Source organism: Chenopodium quinoa, unplaced genomic scaffold (genome assembly GCF_001683475.1).
Source record: "Chenopodium quinoa cultivar QQ74 unplaced genomic scaffold, ASM168347v1, whole genome shotgun sequence".
Lineage (NCBI taxonomy): Eukaryota > Viridiplantae > Streptophyta > Magnoliopsida > Caryophyllales > Amaranthaceae > Chenopodium > Chenopodium quinoa.
In genome coordinates this window covers 1,374,005-1,399,945 of record NW_018742412.1, presented here as the reverse complement: position 1 = coordinate 1,399,945, position 25,941 = coordinate 1,374,005, and the positions used below count along the sequence as shown (strand labels likewise).

Here is a 25,941-nt window from a genome sequence, read left to right as displayed (position 1 = left end):
AATGTTACGATCCACGACTCATTAGGGAAGTAGCAATATTGTAGCGAATAAACTCCATACTAAAATCAACCGTCAATCCATCATGTTCTTCTAAAGTAGTTACTGAGTTGTCTTTCGTCTAATTTTCTCATCCCCTTCAAATTCAAAAATGTAATAAGAATCCGGATCACATTTATCAAATTCCAAATCTTTAATTAAGTGCATGTCTCTTATATAGTTATACATAGCCATAGTAGCCGCAACAAGTTTCTTTTATGTTTCCAATACATGATTGATAATATTTTCCATATACCAGATGTTCTCTCTATAACGTTTCTCGATGACGAATGTGAAAAATTATAGAGCTCAGTAATGTTTATGAGAGAGAAGAGAGATTTTTTTTTTTTTTTTAAATGGGGTGTTAGAAGTCTTTTGGTAAAAAAAAAAAAAGGTATGAAGAACTCTCCTAGAAAATTAGAAATAGCCCTTGAGAACCTCCAAATTGGTGCTTCTCATGTTAGTATATTACCCTTCATAGAAGCTATTTTGGGCTTCTTAAAAAAGTGGTTTTGCTCTTAAAATTCCCTTTATGATCCAGTTTCTATTTCTTAGATTGATAAACAGTTTGAAAAACTAGGCCAAACAACTCCTTAGACAACACTTGCAAGCTGCTGGGTGGCCTAGGAGCATAGTAAGTAACAACAGTTTAAGTTCTCTTGGATACATTTTAGAAAGGCGTGTTCTCAATTCTCATTACATGGTACTTACTGAGTTCTTTACGTCATCAGCATACCACCCTAAAATAGATGGCCAAACTGAGGCTATCAATAGATGTTTGATGCATGTGTTGCGATATTCCTAAGGATTGATGTTCGTGGCTTCCTACTGAAAAACGGTGGCATACTCATTTTCACACGGCGGTACAGATGACTTTTTATGAGGTTGTTCATAATCAACCCCTACTTTGTATTTACCAACCTTTGGAATTTTGCTGTGGATGTGGTTGATAGAAGTATGTTGTAGAGAGAAGCTACGATAGCTGCCTGGAAGTTCCATTTGACCGGGACGCAGTCAAGGATGAAACCACAGGTTAATAAATATAGATCAGAGGAATCTGAGTCTTAAAGAAAGAAGCACAAATTTGTTCAGTCTCACTATCATCGGTCAAAAAACATACTCTGTAAAATAAATGATGATCATATCAAATATCTGTAGGTAAAAAGAATTGCCATGTATTTCATTGTAAAAAACTCAGCTTTCTATCAATCAACATTGAAATGTCTGTACTCTCAAGGCTGGAACAATCAAACCAACATTGAACAAAGGTACCAGAGAAGAAGGGACAAAAAAAAGGAAAAGAAATAGAGAGGAGAATTTACATATTGTTCAAGAGCAAAGCACTGCCAGTGGCATATTTTTTCTTCTCTAAATATCACGACCTACATATTTTATCCAACTTATACAGTTTTCGGGGTTGAAGAAACTTTGGCTGAAACCTATAGAAAAAAGTTCGAGTCACTTCTCCAATCAGTAGTATGTCTAACCAGCCTTGAAGTTGCATGCTTCTTGTTCTCTGTTGTAGTGTACAACGAATGATATGATACAATCTGTGCCTCAAGTAGATCAAATTTCAATGAATGAAATCTTAATTCAAGATCCAAATGCAGCTCTCTTCGTTATGCCAAGTTCAACACAGAGAGAGTTCAGCGTAGGTTCATCCAACAGACTATATGCAGAGAACCCGTAATATGAGTGATAAAGCTCCGGCAATTCCCCTGGGAATTTACTGAAACCGCCATACTACAGAAAAACAAAATTATCATTTCCACCGGAAAGAGAGATTCATCATATACTATATGAAAGAAATAATCATGATTATTAAGAAAGAATTTGCCACCATTATCAAGAAGATTCTCGATATGCAGAACCATCAGCTTCTGGTTTTTACAGAAAAGCATGTAACTATCTAATGAATAAGCATAAATATGAGGCACACTACCAGAGAAGCTTTGACAAACTTATGACAAACATGGCCATTTCAAGTGTAATTTGAATTATTTGGACATAAAAGGGGGGGGGGGGGGTTAGAAGGGGATTTAGTTACAGGCCCTTGGTTAGAGAATCACTTACCACAGATTGACAAGTCAGTAGCGAATCACGCAAAGCATCCTTGTTAACAAATTTGCTGCCTCCCAAGATCTTCAACACTCCACCCACCCTGTATGCGAAATTTTTTTATCTTCAGGATGACAAAACAAGCATGTGACTAGGTTTACCAAATAACTACAGCATAGTCTACCCCAAATTACCAGAACGCATAGCATGTGTCACTGGGTTTGTTTAGTCTTCCCTGATATCCAGCATCTGCAGCTTGTCTCTGAAGCAAGAAAATTGCATGAAAATTGTCATAATACCACATGAAATTAAATCATCAATCTATAAACTAATGTTTACAAAGATATATGTTCAACTCTTAGGGTTAAATATAGATTCCACTATTTCTAGTCACCACAAGGACTTTCACTAACAACAAAATAGGATAGGAAATTTAACAGCATGAGTGGAAGAGCAAAATTACCTTGATTAAAAATAAAAATAAAACAAATGGTATGATGGTCCACTCTGCATTATTTAAAGATTGAGGAAATACTTTTTATTAGATTAAATAATACTCTCAATCCACAGATTAAATTGGAACAAGTTACACTATAATAATGACAATTATTTCTGGAACTCCATATAATTTAGGCATTAAGACAAATGCCAGACACTACTTGATCTTGATAAGAATTGTGGCTTCACAGACACTCAAAACAATACATTTCCGAATTCCGAGTAAGAATCCAGAATCCAATTCAACATCATTTAGTATCATTAATTTTATTTATTTATTTTTTTTATGCTCTGGCCCCCTGAACAAAGCACACGTGATGTTTTCTGTAATTGGAAAAAAAGTAATGTTTGACAAGTTTAATTTGATCAACAAAAATAAGGTAACATTATTGTTTTATAGGATATCCAAGAATTTTAGTGGTATAAGTTACGGTTTTACTGTTTCAATTCCTCAGCATAAGTACATCAATTTGATTATAAGAGTGCTTCTAACAACTTCTACACTGTTTAATTATGATTTATCATTAAAAAATATAAGTTGAACAAAATATTGTTATAAAGGTTAAAAATAAAACAAGGAAAATTTGTCAAAAACCACCTTTTAAAAGATAGATTTTGTTCGAAACCACATTATAATTATTTTTTTTTACCTTAATCACACTTCTTTCGTTTTTCATTAGATGCATCATTTTTAAAATTGCAGACTCCTAGGCAAGATTTGGAGTAGAGAGAGATAGAGAGAAAAAATAAAGAGATCCCATATGATATGGGAAAGGTAGAATTTATTGACTAAAAGGGACAATCATGCAGAAACTTCCATATATAGAAAGTAATGTATCTAATAAAAAACGGAGGAATTATTTGTTTTTGCCAAAGACCACCTTTAGCTAGTTTCCGACTGTTGACCTTTAACTCTCATTCTCTCTCATGCCATGGCTACCTCACCACTTCCTCTTCCCTCTCCACCATCTTGACTTCCCCTTTCCCCCTCCTCCTCCTCCTCAGCCACCTCCCCTCCCCCCCCCTCTCTCCTTCCCTTTTATCTTTATCTCTCTTAGATTTAATTTTTCTAAAACCACCCACTAAAAACACTTTTTTGTGAAAAACCACCCACAATAAATTTTTTTGTAAAAAACCACCCAAACTAAAAAAAAATGTTGCAAAAAGCCACCAACGGCCAAAAAAGGTTGTTGACCATATTTGCCGATGTTGACCGCCCTCCCTTGGCGTTGACCACCCGCCCTATCCCCTTAAAAACCCTTAGAATTCACCGGAAAACATCTAGCCGTTATTCCTCCTCCCCACCCCCCTCGAAAACCCCTAAAACTCACTCGAAAATAATGAAAAACCCTATACCACCACCGGAAAATATGGTCGGAGTGATTTTCGAGGTGGAGGGGGAGTGAATACTAGGAGTTTCCAATGGGGAGTGAATGTTAGGGGTTTCGAGGGGGAGGGGCAGCTAGACTTTCCTGTGAATTCTAGGGGTTTTCTAGTGTGGTCAACGTCGGGGGAGGATGGTCAACGACCTGTTTTTGGCAGTGGGTGGCTTTTTACAACATTTTTTTAGTTTGGGTGGTGTTTTACAACTTTTTTTTTTTGTGGGTGGTTTTTCACAAAAAAGTGGTTTTAATGGGTGATTTTTGACAAAATTTCCTTTTTTTAATGATTAGGGTTGCTTTAAGTCTAGGTTGTGTGATTATCCAAGTTTTTCAAGTTGTTTTGACATTGTATGGGCTCGTTTTGAAAATTCGAAGAAGATGTGATGGGTTTGGGATGTTAAGGTTTCTTCTTGAGTTGATTTTTGGGCGTAGGTAGGTGGTTTTGGAGGTGATTGGGTGGTTTTGAGGGGTGAGTTTTGGCGTGGTTCAGTGGGGAGGCAATGGTGGTGATGTGTGTGTTTGTAGCAATCACATGGGTGGTTAATGCCCAAAAAGGATAGTCAATGCCGGAATTCGTCAAGTTTAGAAATAGGTAGCTTCTTACAAAACAAAAAATTAAAAGGTGGTTTTTGACAAAACTTCATTTTAAAAGGTAGTTTTTGACAAAACTTCATTTTAAAAGGTAGTTTTTGACAAATCTTCCTAAAAACAACAAAAATAATGACTTCGACAATGCAAACGCTATCTATATATTGTTGAAAAGCAAACCTGCATCATCCAATCGAGGAGCACGGGAATGTCTATGATTGAGGATGATACACCCTTGGAGATAAGATCATCTTCCATAAAGCCCATCAGTCGTAGAGATGCAATTGCGCAGTATGTTGCACCGCCTGTATCACTAGTGCATAGGTATACATTATATTGACAAGGAAACTAAATGGCAGGAATAAAAGGGCAAGGTAACTCGAACCAGAAATTATGTGCCTCAAGAAATTGACAATTTGCTAACACTTACATAAACAAAAAAAAATGGAGCATTTAAAAATACATGTATAAAGCTGGTTTAAAAGTCAAGCTTTATCTACTCACCATGGGATTCCAGACCAGGACACAAACCAAAGCCACCATCATATGACTGCAAAAACAGGATCATACAACTCAATTCAGCATCAGGATAACAAGTTTGGAAGAACAAGGCATGCCAATAACTGCAAAATAGCAAAAGGTTTTAAAATAGACCTGACAGTTCAAAATATATTCCTTTGCCATCTCTTTGTCCATTCCAGTCCAGTCACCCAGCAGATAGGAAATGGCAGCTGATTGTCACAAAGAAAACCAAATGGAAAGTAAGGGTATAATAGTAATAATACTGCACGAAATCATCTTAAAAAATGTTTTAAGTATAGAAGTAAAGCTCTCATCTTACCAGCACAATACACAAACCGCAGATCTGCCTCAGCCCCAATATGGATGGGCATAAAACTGTAAAAATGAAAAAAGTAACAATCATGCACCCCATAACAGCAATAGTTCATGGCTACAGAATCATAGTAGAAGGGGCAAATGTGGATGTAAGAGAATTGGTGAAAATTTGCATGTGCTTAGTTTCTTAATAACTTAAATAGGATGTGTGCTTCAAGAGCATATTTCCCAAGAGCACAGTTGTTTCCATTTAATAGATTGAAATAGTAAGTAGTAACTAATACTGTGATACATATTAAAATAGTAAGTAGTAACTAATACTGTGATACATATAACTTCTGAAAGTGCCTCAGCATTTCACAGGCTGACAACATTCTATAATATAGGAGTCTAAATCACAAATATTAAAAGCACCTAGCACAACAGTTTGCACGCATATTTCAGGCTTCCTTAGAATGCCAAAATCAACACTGTGAAGAGAAGTAGCAAATAAATAGTAAATGAAATAAGCACGTAAGAAATCTCAGGCAGCATAAACAAGAATTCCTTTTTTTTTTTTTGCTTCCATCTTTACAGAAATTTATTGTTATTTGATTCTAAAAAATAATACATCCTCCGTTTTTTTAATACTTGCAACACTTCCCTAAAATGAAAATGTCACAATACTTGCAACACAATATAAATGGAAAGTTTTTTGGGAAAAATTTGTACTATTCCTCTTATTTAAAGCACATGGCCCACTATTATACTCCAAAAAACCTCTCACCCCATTTTAAAGTGTATTACATCATGTGAACCCCACTTTTCTTAAATAGCGTGAAAAAGTGTGTGTTGCAACTGTTAAAGAAAGGAGGAAGTACAACTTAGCACAAGCCTGATTGACAATTCAACATCTTCATTATAAATACAGTCTGAAAGAATAAGAAATCATGTACCCAAAAACAATCATCAGAGACCGCTGCTATAAGCCTACAACTACAGCTTTCGGCTCTTGGTTTAGGACTAAAAAATCTGCAAATGAAAACAGCCTTCTAAGCTACAAACAAAAATTGTACCACCAACACCCATCTCCAACAATTCAGGTCACTGCAAGCTGAAACAAATTTTACTTCCTTAAATATGATAATTTTGCTAAAATAGCATTTTCTCAAATTATGTACAGAAAACAACTGCAATATAACATGAGTGTGGTACAACCATTGAGTACACCAATAAACCTATCCTCCAATAGTCCAATAAGCACAATGATTTATCTCGCAAGTCAAAAAAGAAATCTAGTATCAGTATAATTTTAAGTAGCACATCTAAAGTCCACTGCTCTATGTTAAAACTTGCAACATTAACAACATATCAAATCTACCTTAACATCACTATAGCATCTGTTTTGATGCATTTAAAAGAAATAGAAAAGACAAGTCAGCTAGTGCATAGCATAATATCTCCATCTGAAAATAGAAAGGAAAAGAAAAGAGTAGTCAAAGTGTGCCAGAATAAAATGTGGTTTGCTTGTTTTCATAACCCTAAAGATGGCAGGTCCTATTCAAAACTTCAGAAGTTGGCATCAGAGATAAATGAAGTATACAAAAGACTAGATATATGAAAGGGAAATGAAAGCATGAGAAGAGCATACCTCCCATCAGGTTGTTGAAGGTTTCTCATAGATCTCAGTATGGATCCAGAATCAAACAAAGAAAAATCATAGCCAAGGATCTTCAGTATAGCTAAAGCACTATACGTGCTTGCCAAATGACTACTGTTACAATTTGAATTCTGCAGCAGCAGACAAAGAGTAAGAAATTGCTGTAATTAGCTTCTTATAACCTTTGTGCATAATTCATACTCAACCCAAGTAGTTCCACACTATTAGAATTCAAAACAAACCTTGAGAGCATCTGCTGGAAACTGTGATGACCTTGAACCAAGAAATCCATAAAATTGTCCTACGTCACCAAGATTGTACATCAAATATTTCTGTGTTACAAAATATTAATCCAGGATAATTTAAAAAGTCTACCATAAACCCCCTCCCTTCCCCTCTATCGAAAAAATAAAAAGAAGAAAAAAAAAACAAAAAACAAAACAAAACAAAAGGCCAAACTCACTTACCGCTTCTCAAGTCATCTTGTTCTTCTTTATGAGCCTGAAAAGACAATACCCATGCAACTATTGCTTCCTTGTCAACCTATTAGTCAAACAGCTTAACACTTTAAAACAAGCCATACAACACATGATGAACAGAGGCATGAATCCACCATATGAGATATATGATACGATGTTAAAAATGGTCCAACATATGCAAAATAAAATCTGTACATGTCAATACAGTTATTCTACAACTTTACTGGCTGGTACCATACCAACTGCAAAGCTTATATAAGTACAAGAGCTCTACCCTAACACAAAGCTCTCCACAAAATAATTGGATTAAATACAATTTTTTTTCATGTTCTCTTTCTCTTTCACTTTCTCAAATCTCTCTCCTATTCCCCCTTCCTCAATCTAGCCATCTCTTTCTCAACCACCAAATCAATATAGACACAGCATAAAATGTTTCAAGGATAAACAACAGCGGCTGCTTCTATTATTATCACGAGATAACAGCACCTGGACAACTGCTAATAGAATTAAGTTAAATTCATATCACTAGCAAACACAAAATAAGTCGTGCTTATTTCCTTGAAGAAACTTTAAGTAAAAGAAGAGTACAAGTCAAATGTCAAAACATCATAGGTACAAGTAAAGATAATCAGCAAATACTGAAGATGACATTGTTGTCCATGATGAAATTTTAAGAAATGGCCTAAGGAGCAACATTAAGAAAAACTTGCAAAGAGTAGCGAAATTGGGCTCAGTAGCGAAGTATCAGGCTCCAATATACTGCTATGTCTAAAAGAGTAGATTTAAAAAAAAAAAAAAAAATCAATATCTATGACTGAAATTCTTACTTATAAAAGTTTTCCAATCAATTCCATTTGTTTTCACACGGAACCTGTATGCACTATGTAGAAGCTACCAAAGTAGAAGACTTGAACTTCTATCAAAATCAATCAAATACATATGAGCAATCAGATTAGAATAGTATTAAGACCAGTATTTTAGTGTCATTTTAAGAGGGGTGGATTTGGAAAGTTCCAAACTCTATGAGCTTCCAGAATACAAATTTGGTTAGTTTCGTAATGAGTTCCTTCCTCCAAAATAAAGCATAAGAAAATTGAATGACAATTGAAGAAAAAAATGAAGAAATTTCCACATATAAGGCACCAAGGAGGACAGAAGTGATGGTGAAGTGAAAAGTGAGATGGTTTCTCACAAGAAGCTAGTTTCAATTTCAGATATGTATTTCACATACCCCTTTTGTATGTGACCAAGAAAATGTTGGTTTGTAGAAATGGTTTGACATGAGAGGATGTTTAGAGAGGGAAACAGACATAGGAAATTAAAGGCGCATTCATGTGGAGGCATCAAACTCGCATCTGGCACTGTATGATAGCATTCTGCACTATCTGCAGTGCAGGTAATGGCACACAACTGTGTACCAGTAGCCAAGAAGACTACAAATATTCTGCCAGATACGGCTGTGTGGTATTGGGTACACGGTTGTGTGGTCTCATTTCTCCTCCAAAAATGCATTTAGTTGACTAGGGTTAGGAAACAAATTGTAAACTAATATAAGCAGCCTATTGATCCACTTAAGAACACAATTCTCATATCCGTCAGGATAGAGAACCCTAAGAGGGACAGAGAGTTTTAGTTTATCAGGCTAAATGCAAATTTGGTGGTTTTACTCCTCTCTGGCAAAGAGAAGATTTTCCACGTATAATTCTTCAGAGTACTCTGTTGTTCTTCTTTTAATATTTCCTGTCTATGATTCTGCAAATAATGTTGTTGATTGCACAATTTGTGAGCCCCTCAACCTAACAGAAACATAGCGCACAATGCTAGCACACAGTGAAACACATGATAATTTCCAAAATTTACATCTAATACCGCTAAACTTTTTATTAAGATATGCTTGAGGCAGACTGAGTCAGTAGTCCTCCACGGGGTGCACACTCTTACCCATACTACCAACTAACTGTGCCTCAAGGGCATACCAAGCTTGGATATTTTCAGACCCTCTCCAATGGTGAGACTCAAGTGAGTATTTTTAGGAGAGAGAGAGAGAGTATTTTTTGCAATGTATACCAATAAGTTGGTATCTAAACTTAGCAACTCCAAAAGAAAGTTGTTAAGTTTAGATACTCAACTTTGAGTCTCATTTTACAAAAAGTGTGGGCCCCATGTCATTAATCTAATATATTTTGTAATTTATTAAAGTTTTACCCTTTTTTTTAATTATTTTTTAATCTGACAATATTTGATATTAAAAAAGAAATGGATTTTGTGGGCCATAAATTGAAAGTGACATTTGTATATTTTAGAGAATTTCACCATTGGAAAATTAAACTTCTTATGAGTTGCTAAATTGATAAGTGGTTATGGTATCACCATTGGAGGTAAAAAAATAACTCATTTTGTGTTTCAATACTCAAACTTGAGTCTCTCACCATTAGAGATGGTCTGAGAAGCACATATAAATTATGGTAAAAATTCTTCATTCCTTCCACCCTATATTCCCCCAAAGCTGTACAAGAATAGAAGTCAACCCAAAGATAAACGGAAAATAGAAAGAGAAAAATGAGCAAAGACCAGATGAAGCTCTCTACCACTTTGTCAGTCATTAAATAACACCCAATTAACAGAACTCTGTTAAAATCTTTCCAAAGTTGTAGCAAAAGCTTTGTCTTGTGACAAAAAGTCCCGGAATTATGGCAGTGTAGCAAAACATCCTGACTTAAGTTCGCGACCTTAGCTACTGACATACACATTGTTCTAAATTAAGAAGTTAAGTCACATAAACAAATTCTCTACAATGTTGAAACTTTATGCAAAACCAAATTCTTGCTTATCTCATAATTCGAATATCAACTGTCAACCATATAATCCATGACAATCCAAGCCAAACCAAACCAAACCAAACCAAATTCATCAAATCAGAAATCATCTAAATTTCAGAAATTACTAATGCAAATACTTACATTCAACCATCTAAACTATAACAAGATTCAGAATTCAAAGTGTATATAACACAATAATATAGAGTACTAATCACTTAATCAACAATATCACAAATTCCCTCTCAAAACTACATCATTTGATATTATTAACATAATCAAAACACATCTTTACTTACGAACAATGTATAACGGGTATAATTCAAACTTAAACAAAAATAATAATAATAAAATAAAATAAAACAAAAAATTATGAACAAAAAATCCCCACAAATTCCCAAGCAATCTCAACAATTTTGAACAATGTATAATGGATAAATGAAATACAATATTTTATCAATAAAATTAAGAATAATGACATACTAAAGGCAAGAAATTGGAAGAAGAAAGTACCCGATCTAAAGCACCAAGAATGTCGAGAGAAGAGAGAGTAAAGTAAGCAAGAGTAAGATGGTTGATCTCTTGAGACTCATAATCACTGGGTAGTAATTCGTACATCATGTCTAGGAATCGTACGTGCCTGTCTTTGTCAAACGAAGGATCTATTGAAAAAGGTTCTGTTAACTTTGACGCCATTTTTACACGAGTTGCAGGAGTGAGTGTGTTTTTTTGGTTTGTTTAGAATTTTTGAGTGAGGGGAATGTTTTAAGGTTTTAGTTGTATCACATGTGTCCAAAAAAAAAAAAAAAAAAAAAAAAAGTTATATCATTTAGGGGTTGTTTCGTTGGGGTTAATTATCACAGAGAAAGGGTATCTTTATTGAATTGTTGTTGTTTGTTTGTATGTTTAATCATTTTCTTTCTCCATTTTTATTTTTGAGTTTACCTATTTTTATTTCAAATTGATTCCCCACCCCTAGCCTTTTGCATTCCCTTTCCCTAACCACCACTTCACCACCAACCACCACTCAGTCGCCCATAGACGCTACTCCTTAGCCCACCGACGCCCCTCCCCGGCCTACCGACTCTCCTGATAAACCCTCATCTTCTCCGAAAATATTCCCCCACCACACAACCACCCTCTCTTTCTCACTTTTCCAGCCACCACACCCCCCCACCCCTCGCCGCCCCTCCTCTCCATCCCCCCCCCCAAAAAAAAAAAAAACTCCCCCACCAACGAAAAAACCTTTAAAACCCCTCCACCCCCACGGAAAAACCCTCACCGACCCGAGGGTAGCGAGGGTAGGGGGAGGGTGGTTGACTATTTTTTGTAGGGGTGGAGGGGTTTTTAGGGTTTTTTCGATGGTGGGGGAGGGTTTTTGGGAAAGAAGATAGGTTTTAGAGGGGAGAGGGTGCAATAAGGGGTCGAGGAGGGGCGGCGAGGGGTGGTGGGGTAGCGTGGCTAGAAAAGTGAAAAAAGGGAAGGTGTTGTGGTGGTGGTGGTGTAGTGTTTAGAATAGTGGTTGGATTGTTTTTTTGTCTTTTTTTAAACAATCAACATAGCAAATGGAATGGTTTTTCATTCCATTCTCTTTCATCCCCATTGTTCATTCCATTCCATTTACCCTGTGCGAACCAAACGACCCCTTAGTGTAGTCCACGTTAGTTAATTCTAAGAGAAATTCTAAATTAATCAATTGGCAGCAACATACTTCTTCTATCCCACAATAATTGACATATTAGGCCCCGTTCTTTAGAGCTGCTTTGCTGAAATATGTTTTGCTCTGCTTTAATCTACTCCGCCCTTCTAAAAAATGATACTTAATATTGAATTATTATAATAATAATTTATATTTAATAATAATAATAAATAATTAATATTGAATTTTATAATAATAATTAATATTTAAGAATAATAATAATAAATTAATATTTAATAATAACAATAATAAATAATTAGTATTTAATAATAATAACTAATTAATATTCAATAATTATAATATTAATAATAATAATGTTTAATAACAATAATAATAATAATAATAGTAGTGATGATAATAATATTTTCTCAAAAAAAATAAAGATAATAATAGTAATAATAATACTTATTATTAAGAATAATAATAATAATAATAATAATAATTGATTTTTATAACAAAATTAATATTTAAATATAATACTAATTATTAATTTTTAATAATAATAATAAAAATAATATTTAATAATAAAAATATTAATTAAATAATATTTAATAATTATTATAATAATAATTAATATTTGATAATAATATTTAATGATTATAATAATAATAATGAGATAATATTAATAATAGTAATAGTAGTAGTAGTAGTAATAGTAGTAATAGTAGTAGTAGTAGTAGTAATAATAATAATAATAATAATAATAATAATAATAATAATAATAATAATAATAATAGTAATAATAATAATAATAGTAATAATAATAATAATAATAATAATAATAATAATAATAATAATAATAATAATAATAATAGTAGTAGTAATAGCAGATGTGTTGCTTTATTCCTAGGATAGAGGCCTTGATGTATGTGCTGACTTGACGGGGTCTTCACCTTTAACGCAAATGGGGTTGTCTGACTTTGTTCCTGGTCGTGTTGTGTCGGCGTCGGCTCAGCGGAAGCGGGACAAGTATGGGGCGCGTTGCAGGGCTATTGGCTATGATTTTCTTCCTTTCTCCTTTTCTTCGTTGGGGAAATTAGAGAAGGATGCTATTGCGTTGCTGAAGCGGGTTCAGGCGTTCGATAAGACTTAGGATATTGGTGCTCGTGCAGCTACTCACATCTTCAGGAGGATCGGGTTCGCAATAGCTAGAGGGGTGGGGGCTCAGATTGTATCTCGGATCCCCACCAATTTCTTGTAAATTGATTGACTTTGTAGGGTTTTTGAAATTTTATACTAATAATAATAATAATAATAATAATAATAATAATAATAATAATAATAATAATAATAATAATAATAATAATAGTGTAAAATCTGCTCTGCTCGGCTCGGTTTGGCTCTGCTGAAATCTGCTCTACTTTGCCCAGAAGCTCAAAAGAACAGGGCCTTAGACCTTTTTTCACAATTCATATATTCAAGAAAATTTATATTTTACCATCCACAAGTAGGGATGTGCAAAAAAAAAAAAAAAAAAAAAAAACCATAACCGTTAACCGGTATAATCGACTCATTTTATAGGTAAATAATCTGTATCGTTAAAAGCAGACAGTTACGGTTAATTGAATCGTTAAAAATAAATCATTATAATGTATGTATATATTATATATCATCTTATGGTATGAAAGAAGACATATTAATTCTCTCTCAATCTCTTATGTTTCTCCCTATTTTATAACACGTTATCAGCACCAATCTAGCCAATTGAGAAAGCCGACTATGCACACAAACAAAAGAAAGCAATAGACGTTACGTTTGTTTTGCTAAAATTGTACAATTACAGGTTAGGTTTCTTTTATCTTACATAAATTTTGAATGTAACTTTCTGTTTGATTTTAAATTTTGTCCAATTAAATTAGCTATGTTTGTGTCGAACTGGATGAATTTACGCTTTCATTAAGCTACTGGTTAATCTATATTGAGTAAATTATTTACATGAAACAGTATAATTAATTAAACAAATTAAATAAAATAGAATATTAGTATTCAATTATTGACGAATGTTTTAAGCATCGAGGCATTCTTGCATCAACAATAATCCATTAGATGCTATAAAGTTGAATCATGAATTAATTATTTGCAAGTTAGTAGTAAATGTTTGAAGCAATTCAAGAAAGGTCATGAAGTTCTTTATAATTCTGATAGACTTTATGGATTGTGCTAGCTCGATGTTTCGTCAAGCTAAGATCCCCATTATTTAGCTATTGTGTGTTGTGTCAGTATTAATTTGTATAGCTAATGTTATTAATTTGTCTGAATTGCTTTGATTAAATTCATGTGCTTACATGGCTAATGGTTTGCATAATTGTCCTATATGGGGAAGTATTGATCTAATATTGCGACGCGGCATATTATTGAATTTATTGTCTTTGATCAAATGATTATTATGTATGATTTATGAGATACATTATTATTAATTAGCACCGTTAAAACGGTTTGACAGTTTGGGTTCGGTTCGGATTGAAATCGGTTCGGTATTAAATCGGGTCGGTTTGAAATCGGTTTAAATGTATCACGGGTCGGTTTCAGTTCGGTTTAAATAGTTATAGGTTTAAATAGTTATCGGTTCGATTCGGTTTCGGTTTATTCTTGAGCGGTTTTAATTCGGTTCGGGTTGTAAACGGTTCGGGAAGTAAACGGTTCGGTACGGCCGGGTTGCGGTTTGTTAACTGTTCGGTGTTAACGGTTTTTATACCGGTTCAAACAGTTTCGGGTTGGAAACGGTTTCGAGTTAGAAACGGTTTCGAGTTAGAAACGGTTCGGTTCTTTTTCGGTTCAGTTTTATTTTGGTTCGGTTTGTTAACGGGTTTGCTTTTTATACGATTTAACGTTATTCGGATCAGTTCCATTTCACGTTTACTAAATTATGGTTCAGAATGGTTTTTTATTTCAAAAAGTCGGTTTTTAATCGGGTCGTTTGGATTCGGGTAGTTAAACAATTTTGGTTTGAAATTTCATAGTACTTGCTAACTAACCTTTTGTTGGTTAACAAGTTTTATATCAAGCCGAGACTTCATCACTTCATATTTAGGCATTAGGCATTATATTATATACAAATTCTCATCGATTTTAAAAATACATATCATGTTATTTTCAAGTTTAGTCATATTGATGTTACTAGTTTATCACGAAGTAACTTAGATTATAAAAGTTTAGTGTATTAATGAATTATTATTGTTTTACTATCACATTATTAGCTGCTTCTTATTCATTCATCTAATTGATGTGTCATAATCATGATTTGATGAGTTATTGTGAGATCGAAATTACAGTTTGATTTATAGACAGTTCGGTTTATAAACGGTTCGGTGCAAACGGGTTGCAGTTTGTTAACGGTTCGGTGTAAACGGTTTTTACCTCGGTTCAAACGGTTTTGGGTTGGAAACGATTTCGGGTTAGAAACGGTTCGGTTCTTTTTCGGTTCGGTTTGATTTCAGTTCGGTTTGTTAACGGGTTCGGTTCTTATACGGTTTGACATTATTCGGATCAGTTCGGTTTCGGTTTTACTTAAATACGGTTCGGGTCGGTTTTTGGTTTTACAAAATCGATTTTTAATCGGTTCAGTTCTCATTTGGGTCGGTTAATTTCGGGCAGTTAAACGGTTTCGGTTTGAAATTTGACATCACTATTATTAATATAATGAAACCATGATGTAAATAGGATGATTGCGACTTAAGATTCAAGTACCGTTAAAAACACTAAAAGAATGAGATAGCGATAGCTGTAATAAAGCACGGAGTGCATGATTTACTCATCAGATTGCATATGTATTTGATACACTTATTTTGTTAATTCTTAGCTGTGAGGTCACACTAGTAATATCTACGGGAATTTTACTCCTAATAAGTCTAAGAGCTATAATATATCATTGTGTGCTAAAATTGTATAAATCTTTCTATTTGTTCCGACTTATTATATCAAAGTTTAAAATATATTTGTTTGATTTGATTGATGGATAAAATATACTGATGTTATATATAAAGAGATAATATTGAGATAATATTTTCATATATTCTCGTATATTTGATGAACTATCGTTTTGGTAGGATATCTTTTATTAGGTGTATCTAAACATGGGCACGGGCCGTACCGGCACGCGGGCGGCACGGGCCCGGCACGACTCAGGCACGGCACGATCGCCGGCACGGCGGCTCACCTGTGGGCCGCGCCGTGAACACTTTTTTGGAAATCGGCACGGGCACGGCACGTAGCACGGCGGGCGGCACGGTGGCCGGCACGTGGGCCGGCACGCTGGCACGACCCGCCGGCACGGCACGAGGCACGGCACGGCACGAGCCCGTCAGGCACGGCACGGCACGACACGTATTATTAATTATCATTATTGTACGATTTTTAATTATCATTAATTATTTTGTATTATTAAATTATCGTACATTCGTACTGGCTACCGTCATATAATAAAATAAGTTATTCTTCATTTTTTTGTGTTTTCGGATCATCGCACTCGTATTTTTTTTATTATATGTATTTTTGTTTTTTTCTAAATTAATAAAATTGTTTTTATTTGTTTATATAAACTTAAACATAATTATTAATTAGATAAATAATTTATATAACCTAAATTAAAATAAAGTTGTTCAAAAAAATGTAAACAAATTATATTAAGATTAACATAAACTAATCACATATATTAAGTTGTACTAAAAAAAAATATATTTCGTTTAATTCGTTTTTTTTCATTTATTAAAAAAAAAATTAAAAAGGGTGGCACGATTTGGCACGCGGCCCGGCCCGACCCGCAAGGCACGTGGGCCGTGCCGTGCCGTGGGATGGGGTGTGCCAATTTCAGGCACGGCACGGCACGACCCCCACCGCGGCACGACCAGGCACGGCCCGCGGCGGCACGGCACGACCCGTTGCCCATGTTTAGGTGTATCTTTTAGGAAACGAACAACCTCGGTGAGCAAGGTTTTTGTTTTCTTCCGATCCTTGTATAAATATAGTGTCTGGTACATCACTAAACTAATAACATTGTGCGTATTATTGTGCTTGTGTTTTACTGACTCCAATAATTTCTTCTATAGTAGTTTCTTCATGACTTCATAGCATAAATTTATATTTTAGCAATTGTTTTGTAGGATAAATCCCTTTGTAGCACAAATTCCTATTTTGAATTAATGGATAGTAAAACTTCTCTATTTATGTTGTTGTTGTATGGTAATGAGTAATTGAATCAAACCAAAAAGGCTTGTTAAACAACGACAATTTTCGTTGATTTATAACTAGAAGATCATAATTGAGGATATATGAGTTAATATTGCAAGACTAATTGTTACTTCGTATTATTTCTAACTATTCCTCCGTAGGAGTTTTTCTTTGTATAACATTATACCTTAAGTGAATGAAGATGTAAATGAAGAATAATTACTTCCATACTAGTTAACATATGCTTTTGTTACATAATTATGACATATGCCAAGTTATATTATTATGTAAATAAGGCATGATTTATGATTATCATTGCTACCTTATTATAAAGTAACTAGCATAGTGCCCGTGCGATGCACGATTTACAAATCAAATTATTAAACCCGTAGGAAAAATAAAAATAAAAACAAAGGTAATTCATTTACTATTATGGTGTGTTTGGATTCTAGAATTTCATTTGAAATTCCGGAATTGGGACAATTATAGTGTTTGGATGTCCAAGAATTTTAAATGAGGAATTTGCCCAAATTATACAACTACCAAGTAATAACCCATGAAGGTAAGGATTTCAAATGACAAGGTAAACCATGTCATTTGAAATACTCAAATTCAATAATTCAAATGATGCATTTGAAATGAAATCTATCTTCCCAAACACAACCTTAAAGGACTTGGTTACTAATGGTCAATAAAAAACATTAAAGGAACGTTATTTGAATATTATTTTATGTTATTTGAATTTCTTTTAATTTTTTATAATGTTATTTTATTAATTGAAAAATAATTGAATAATACTCCACATAGCTATATAATATAAGAAGTGGACTAATTTATTTATATCTCCCGTTGAGAAAAAAAAAATAAAATTTTCTTATCATACCATCCGCATCAGTAGCTACAATCAATCTAATATATACATGTTTTATTTACCCGTCGCACTCATTAAATCTATACACATAATAATAACCTTATATTTGACCTACCAGAACATATAATTTCCTAAGTTAACCATTGTGCCAAAAACTATATATTATATAATCACATATATAACCAACAACTGATTAAATATAGTATACAATACAAATACTTCATATATAGGTATGGATAATTAGATACTGATAATTTTATATAAATAAAATATACGGAGTATATATTACTAAGATTTATCCCTACCTTAATTATAAAAAGGTTAACAAAACTCTTATAATAGTGCATGGACATTTTTATATCTTAAAATGTTCTTTTTACATATATTTTCCCCCATTTAGTTTTAAAAGCCTTAAAATAATCTCTTGAATTCGCTAAATTGATTTAAAAGGTTATGTTTATTTCAATATTTAAAGCCATTTACTATTTTCATTTCCTTTTGTTTTAATTTTTTTATTTACAATTTATTAGACTATTAGGTTTCACGATCGAAGTCAATATCTTTTTACCTTACAATCACTAAATCAAAGTCGTTCAACTAAAGTTTTGGACATTGCATAGCTACACAACATCCAACACATTTAATGATTACATGCAAATAATTTTAATACAACTACGCATTCGATATAAGTTATTAAACAATTTAACTATATATACATTTTGACAGGTCTATATCTTTCATATTAACAAAAATTTACAAATGTTATTATTATATTTTGAAAAAAAATTTAGACTTTGGAGTTTTGTATAAGATAGATAAAGGATAAGTTAATTCCCGTCATATATGCATTGAGTTTTGGGTGTCCTATCTGGTTCACCCTTTGGGCTAATCCAGATTTGAGGATCAATTCTAGGTTATTAGGTTTCATTCCCCTTCCGATTGTTGTTGCAGGGGAGTGAACATAGGTCCTCCCTACCAAGTGTAGTCTCAATCACCGCTACACCAACAACCAATTGGTGTAGTGGTGATTGAGACTACACTTGGTATGGAGGACACGTGTTATAAAAATATTATATTATATACATATAATTTTTTATATTATAAAAAATATTATATTATATACACATACTATTATAGTTAAAAGTATTATTATGTATAAAACAACATAAATTATTGCACATGATTGTTGTATACTAGTATAGTACATGAGCAATGCACGATTTTTAAATCAAAATGTTAGTTTTTCTAAAAAAAATTCATAAGTAATAGCATTGTTAATACGAATATTACAATTTAAAACACAAGTAATAGTTACAATTTATATCTATCCCTTTTTCGTCAAATGTCTAATTCAATTTAACTTTTATTCTTCTTGTTTAGATTGGTTATTGGTTCATTTTTTTTTATTTTTTTTTAAAAACAAAAGGTCATTGTAAAAGACATTATATAGAAAATGAAAGACCGATTAAAATTAAATTTATGTTCAAGATTATGTATTTTTTTCCAAGACAACATTTCGATCGGCTCAACATTCAGTATTTGTCAAGGAGTACAACAAACGATAAAAGTAATTTTTACACTATTTTGTATCTTTATCAAAAACTTTTGTATTCATCCGATTACTTGAATTGAATTTAGGATAACTTGTAGATATTTTGGGTAACTTTTATCAATAAAGCATAAATAACTTTCATTCATTACAGGGTAGCTTTTATAATAGGTGCACAATATTTTATTGTACATCTGATTTTTTTTAAATGTTTGTATTGATTTCATAATTGACGTCAAACTAAATTCTATCGATTTTATTTAATTTTCATAAAAAAAAACAATATTAGCCTTTCAAAATACGAAATATTTGTTTCCTTAATTATGCCACTCTAATCATATTGCTTCAAATTAATTATTATTCTTTAACTTACTATAAATAAAGATTGGAAAGACTTTATGGATTATTTGTAGTAATGGAAAATATATATTTATTATAAAAAAATTAAATCAATATTTATGTTAGGAAATCATGAAAATCTTATGCATGTATAGAAACTTGCTGTTATGGTTTGAATATGTAAACAGTAATTATATAGATATATTTTATACATAAGATAAGCCAATGAGAGAGTGACATTTGTCATCCTCAGATTAAGTCGCTTGTCTTTTAGTATAATAGATAGATAGATTTTATTGTACATCTGATTTTTTTTAAAATGTTTGTATTGATTTCATAATTGACGTCAAACTAAATTCTATCGATTTTATTTAATTTTCAGAAATAATAAAAAAAAACAATATTAGCCTTTCAAAATACGAAATATTTGTTTCCTTAATTATGCCACTTTAATCATATTGCTTCAAATTAATTATTAATCTTTAACTTACTATAAATAAAGATTGGAAAGACTTTATGGATTAATTGTAGTATTGGAAAGTATATATTTATTATAAAAAAATTAAATCAATATTTATGTTAGGAAATCATGAAAATCTTATGCATGTATAGAAACTTGCTTTTATGGTTTGAATATGTAAACAGTAATTATATAGATATATTTTATACATAAGATAAGCCAATGAGAGAGTGACATTTGTCATCCTCACATTGAGGCGCTTGTCTTTTAGTATAATATATAGATAGATAGATACCGTGAGATGTTTGATTTTATTCTTTTGATTGCATATGGAGTATTTATATTTGTTCATTGCCTCACATAATATCTAATCTTAATTATAATTTTAAGATATTTTATTTATCCAGATATCTATATATACCGAGATTTCCTATTGATTGGTATGTTACAAGTTCTAACAAACTAATAAAGATAAGATTGACTTATCAATTCGTAGCTCTATTAACCAAATATCTATATTTATTATGTTAATCTATAATTTTAATTTATCTTTATTTGTTTTGTTGTGGAATTGCTTGATACTTGATAACTTGATACTAGTTAGATGCATGTCTGTACAATTATATTTTAAATTGTAAAATCAATGATTAGTTGCAAGCTAATACTCTATAATTGCATACTCCTTTTCAATTTAAGACTTGAAGTTCCAAATTTTGTTCTTTTTATATATACTTTAAAATATCTCATGTACATTGACAGGCTCAAGTCGTATTCACCTAATAAAAAATAAAACCTAAATCCATTAACAATGTAGATAGGCAAGAAGGGTCGAACCACAGGGAAATAGGTCAATTTATTCCTAATTAATTAGAAGCAATCTAAATTATCAAGTAACCAAATTTGTTGTAAAAGGGTAATTAAACTACTAAAGGTAAGAGTAGGGAGGGAGTAAAATAAGATGTAAATTAATGAAGGAAAAACCTAGGGCATAGGTTCACTAATAAACAATATTTCAGGGTAAATCATAATAAGCAATCATCAATGCATCAATTAATCAGGTTATAAAGTGTAGACACCCATTTGTGTCTCCCCCAAACCAAACCCAGTGATGAGTACCTTTCGCGTCGAATCATAATTGAATGAAGCGAAAGTGTGGAAAGTCTAGTGTTGCGGATAAGTTTTAATTTATTTTCTCTTCTTTCTGTTTTTGAAAACTTGTTTTAAGAAAACACTCAATCCAGTTTGGTTGGTCCATGATGTGGGTCCAATAGTAGTGTAGTTGGATGGGGCTTGACAAGAGCTTTCCAACGATATATTATAAGCCCAATTCCGATGAATATTGAGGAAGTTATGACCAATTTACTAAACTGGGCCCGGTTTGAGCCTTGTATGCGGCCCAATGATCCTGGGGAGGGCCTAATATAGATTTATCATTCCTAATGCAATTAGGAATGGTTTTAGTTTTCTAGATTCTTCTAGAAGGTTCTTTTCATTCCTAATTCAATTAGCATTGATAAATTGACTTTTGTTGACTTTTCAGAGTTTTAATTAAAATCAAAGAGCATTTTTGAGGAAAATACGATTTTATCCTCCTGTACGGCAATTTTTATCTGATTTTAAGAAAACGCGTAATTTTCCAGATCAGCGCCAAACGCCAGCTGTAGCGCCTGACGCTACGCTTGGCGCCTGGCGCCGACTGCCAGCGTTGACGCTGGTTCCTTTTTTGTTGCGCCAGACTCTGTTTTAATAATTTTATCTTTTTGGCTGATTTTCTCTATAAATAACGTCGTAAAAACTCCGTTTCCATTCACCTACAACCAATTTTCATTCATCGATTTTCTCATTCTCTTCTCATTCACCATCTCTCTCTCTCTTTTTTCTAAACTCGCTTTTTACATACAAAATTCCGAATTCATTAGATCTAGAAACACCTAGCCGTATTCGAAGTTGCCTTCGCCCTAGACGTGAAAGGTTTAATTTCTGAGGGTTTGGTCCCAAATCTCTCTTTCAATTATTTAATTAATTGTTTGTTTCTTATTTTCCTTGAAGTTACTAACGTGTGTATTTTGTTATTAGAAAGAGGTACGAGGCATCAAAGTAAGTACTTTAATGGTTTTGTTGATGTTATGATGTAGAAATTATGTTTATATTGTTATTTTGATTCCTAGTATTATGTCTAGGGTATTTTTAATATTAAATATGATTACTATGATGCCTTTTATTTTCTTCCTAATATTTATGATTGTTAGTATCATATTAGGGTTAAAGATATGATTTTTAATGCTTAGTGACATGCTAGGGTTTGTTATTAATCTTGTTAGTATCATGCCTAGGATCTTGCTATTATTATGCTTTAACATGATTATGTTAATTATGATTATTATTATTATTATAATTTATGATCATGATTATAATTATTATTATGATTATTGTCGCTTGATATATTTATTGTTATTGCTTGATCACACCTTTTATGCATGTTTAAAGGGAATTGGTACTTGTAATCACGCTTAATAAGATAATTGATAATCTTGTTAGGGTTAATTTGATTATAATTTCAAGTGATCGCCAGTAATAGTTTATTTGTGCATTAATATTCAACCAACATAGATAAACAGGTTTAGGGTTAATCCTATTGATTGCATGTTAGTCCGAAAACGCACATGAATACGATCTGAATAAAGTAGAGGCCTATTATTAGGGCAGGTTCAATCTCTTTTAGGTTGGATTTGTACCTTCATCCCCGAACCCTTATTTGGTTCAAGACCTTATGGAGTTGACGATCTCTTGGATCGTTAAAGGGTGTAACCTTCACCCTGTGAACGGTTTACAAGTTCCTAAAACTTGTTGGCGACTCTTTTGCTCTATCTTCTTCCCTTTTGGATGCCACCGTACTTTAGTGTATGATCACAGTGGGATTCAAGCTAGGGGATTAAAGCTTAAAATTATTCCCTATAGTTTTTGGCGACTCCACTGGGGAGGATTTCTATTTTAATTCCTGAATTTATTTCGGCAATGATTTAGAATGAGTGGATGAGACTCGAAACGTTCTGAGTATTTCATGTGCGTAATTTTGATTAACATTATTGTCATATGCATAGAAAAGATCTCATTGGAAAGACCATTCGTAATGAGTTAAAAACATAGGATTTTACACGTAGGAAATTTGAGAAATATCTTTCACAACTAGGACCGAAATAACACTGCGCGAAACTGGAAAATTTTATCGAGCATAGAAAGCTGCTGAGGCATGTAGGAATTAGCGCCAGAGGCCAGAGAATTGGCGCCTGACTTTTATCTGTAGCGCCAGACGCCAGCATTGGCGCCAGGCGCTACAGCTAAAATCTGGCGCCAGTCTCTGTTTGATGGCGCCAAATTCCTCCAATACCGAGCTAGAAATATGCGTTCTAATTTCGACCAGTTTTTCGCATTGTTTGCTCGATCCTACTTCCTGATTGAATTTTTTCTCACTAATCTGAAACCCATATGTGTTCTACATATGGACATAACCCTCTGGGAATTCATGCTTCATCTGCCTGATTGAACGCTCTGTGCAACAAAGGGTACATCCGAGAATGTTGAATTCACCAAACAATGGAAGCAAGTTTTTCTAAAGCTCGCGGTGTCCCATCCACTCGCGCTAACCCTTCACGGTTAGGCTTCCGCGCGGTGCATCCGTACAATTAACCATGGACCCTCTATTGACTAAACAATATCCAAACTTTAGAGAACTAGAGTCATGGTTAGGTTGGAAACTCATTGCATCATATTGTGCCTACTTGACTAATTGTGCATTATTTGTTGTGCATATATTTTATGTTTTCTTAACCGTTTGTTTGACTTGTGTTGAGATTTAATAAATGAATGACTTAAAGAACTTAGCCTAATTAATTAATTTGAGTCCATATAGTCTAATATTTTAATCAGAATTGACCTAGTACGACTTTAGGCATACCCCTGTTGATTAATAACACCGAAAACAGTCTCGGATTGAAGCTCCAACATTGGCGCCAAAGTCTGGACTGTAGCGCCACTCTGTGGAGTGTGGCGCCTGGCGACAGCTCTGTCGTCTGGCGCTACACTACACAGTGCGGCGCCAGTCCTGTCGTTTTGCCGACAGTTCGGATTATTGGTCGAGTCATCACCTAGTGTCTAATTAACCAGTTTGCTAATTAATTCGGTTAATTTTCGCTGTCAATAGTACTTGGTTGAGTCATTAATCGAGTTTAGGCACTAAGTCCCATGGTCTTACACAAGAGTCCAAACATGTCACTTACACTCAACGCACACACCAATACACATACTTTGACCATGTCTAAGAGAGTCTTGCATGCGCGTTTTTTCCGTCATTTTTTAAGGGAGGTAAGTCGGATATTAATCCTCCATATTTGTTTTTTTTAAAAAAACTATATTTAGTTCCCTAAAAATATGTACATTATTTTTGGCAAATATATGCACCCATTTTTTTATTTGTTCACTTTAAAAAACCGTAAAGTCAAGTTGATTTGAGTCAAGTAATTAAAACGCAAAATGGTTTAAATTACAGCGCGTGGTCAAGAAAGGAAGGACGGTTAATCAAGGACAACCTCTTCGTACAAGTCCAACTTTTCGACAAACCCATAGCTCGCAAGAGAAAAGCTAAGACCATAATGGCAACACAAGAAGAAGTCAACGAGCTTAGGAACCAACTGGTTATCATGACTGAAACACTGAAGCTCCTCACACTTAAGGTCGATGATCCCGTGAAACAACAACAGATGGACCTCATGCAAGAGAGTCTAAGCAAGCTATCTAGCGACTACAAGTTTCAAGGGCTTACTTCACAAGGGGTCTCGGTGGACAAAGATCTTCTTCCGCAAAAGTTCAATGCCAACGACATCCCAAAATTCGAAGCAACCGATAACCCTTATTTTCATTTAAGAGCCTTCGAGACAATAATGAGTATTAACGGTATCGATAAGAAGGTTTTACCCTCTCTGAATCTCTCGAGACCATTTGCCAACAATGGTTCTTTTCTCTCGAGAAGGAAAAGACCTCTACCTGGGAGTCCATAGCAAATGCTTTCGTGGATAGATACAAGTGCAACATTCAAGTTGAGACCGACCATAGGGAACTTGAGATCCTCAAGCAGAAAGAGAATAAAGGCTTCACCTCTTTCTTTAACAAATGGAGGGAAACCTCAGCTAAGATGATTGAGGTGCCAAGTGAAAAAGAGTCTGTGAGGTTGTTCATCAAGAACCTTCAAGAAAAATATTCCAAGCATCTCAAGTATCAAAATAATCTCCATACCTTCAAGGCCGTCTATGACATTGGGATCAATATTGAAGACGACCTGGCTAAGTTAAAAAGCTGCCAACAATAACTCCAACAGTGGCTGGAAAGGAAAGAAGAACGACAATCCTTCTTCTTCCAAAACCACCCACTCAAACAACGTTAGCACTTTTAATTTAGGAGAAGTCCTTGCTATGAACAATCAAGGACAAAAGAAATCATTTAGGAGTAACTTTACTCCTATTGGCATGAG

General features: G+C 33.5%; 1 protein-coding gene across 1 annotated transcript; it reads right to left on the bottom strand.

Moving 5' to 3' along the window:
* Positions 1 to 1,189: 1,189 nt before the first annotated feature.
* On the bottom strand, positions 1,190 to 11,533 carry LOC110706275 (geranylgeranyl transferase type-1 subunit beta-like). Its single transcript, XM_021884174.1, has 11 exons — positions 10,847 to 11,533; positions 7,506 to 7,581; positions 7,281 to 7,339; positions 7,030 to 7,169; positions 5,404 to 5,459; positions 5,217 to 5,293; positions 5,067 to 5,112; positions 4,743 to 4,867; positions 2,289 to 2,356; positions 2,110 to 2,197; positions 1,190 to 1,779 (listed from the first exon to the last, which is right to left on the bottom strand). Exons 1-11 carry the CDS (start codon positions 11,027 to 11,029, stop codon positions 1,630 to 1,632), a joined length of 1,068 nt encoding a protein of 355 aa, XP_021739866.1. The 5' UTR covers positions 11,030 to 11,533; the 3' UTR covers positions 1,190 to 1,629.
* Between the last annotated feature and the right edge of the window lie 14,408 nt (positions 11,534 to 25,941).

What these genes read in the sequence shown, in the direction of transcription:
- LOC110706275 (XM_021884174.1), bottom strand. Translation starts at nt 11,029, where the DNA reads ATGGCGTCAAAGTTAACAGAACCTTTTTCAATAGATCCTTCGTTTGAC. An exon ending in TTCCAGCAGATGCTCTCAAG is followed by an intron (nt 7,170 to 7,280) that starts GTTTGTTTTGAA and finishes CTGCTGCTGCAG; the next exon opens with AATTCAAATTGTAACAGTAG. An exon ending in GACACATGCTATGCGTTCTG is followed by an intron (nt 2,198 to 2,288) that starts GTAATTTGGGGT and finishes TTTCGCATACAG; the next exon opens with GGTGGGTGGAGTGTTGAAGA.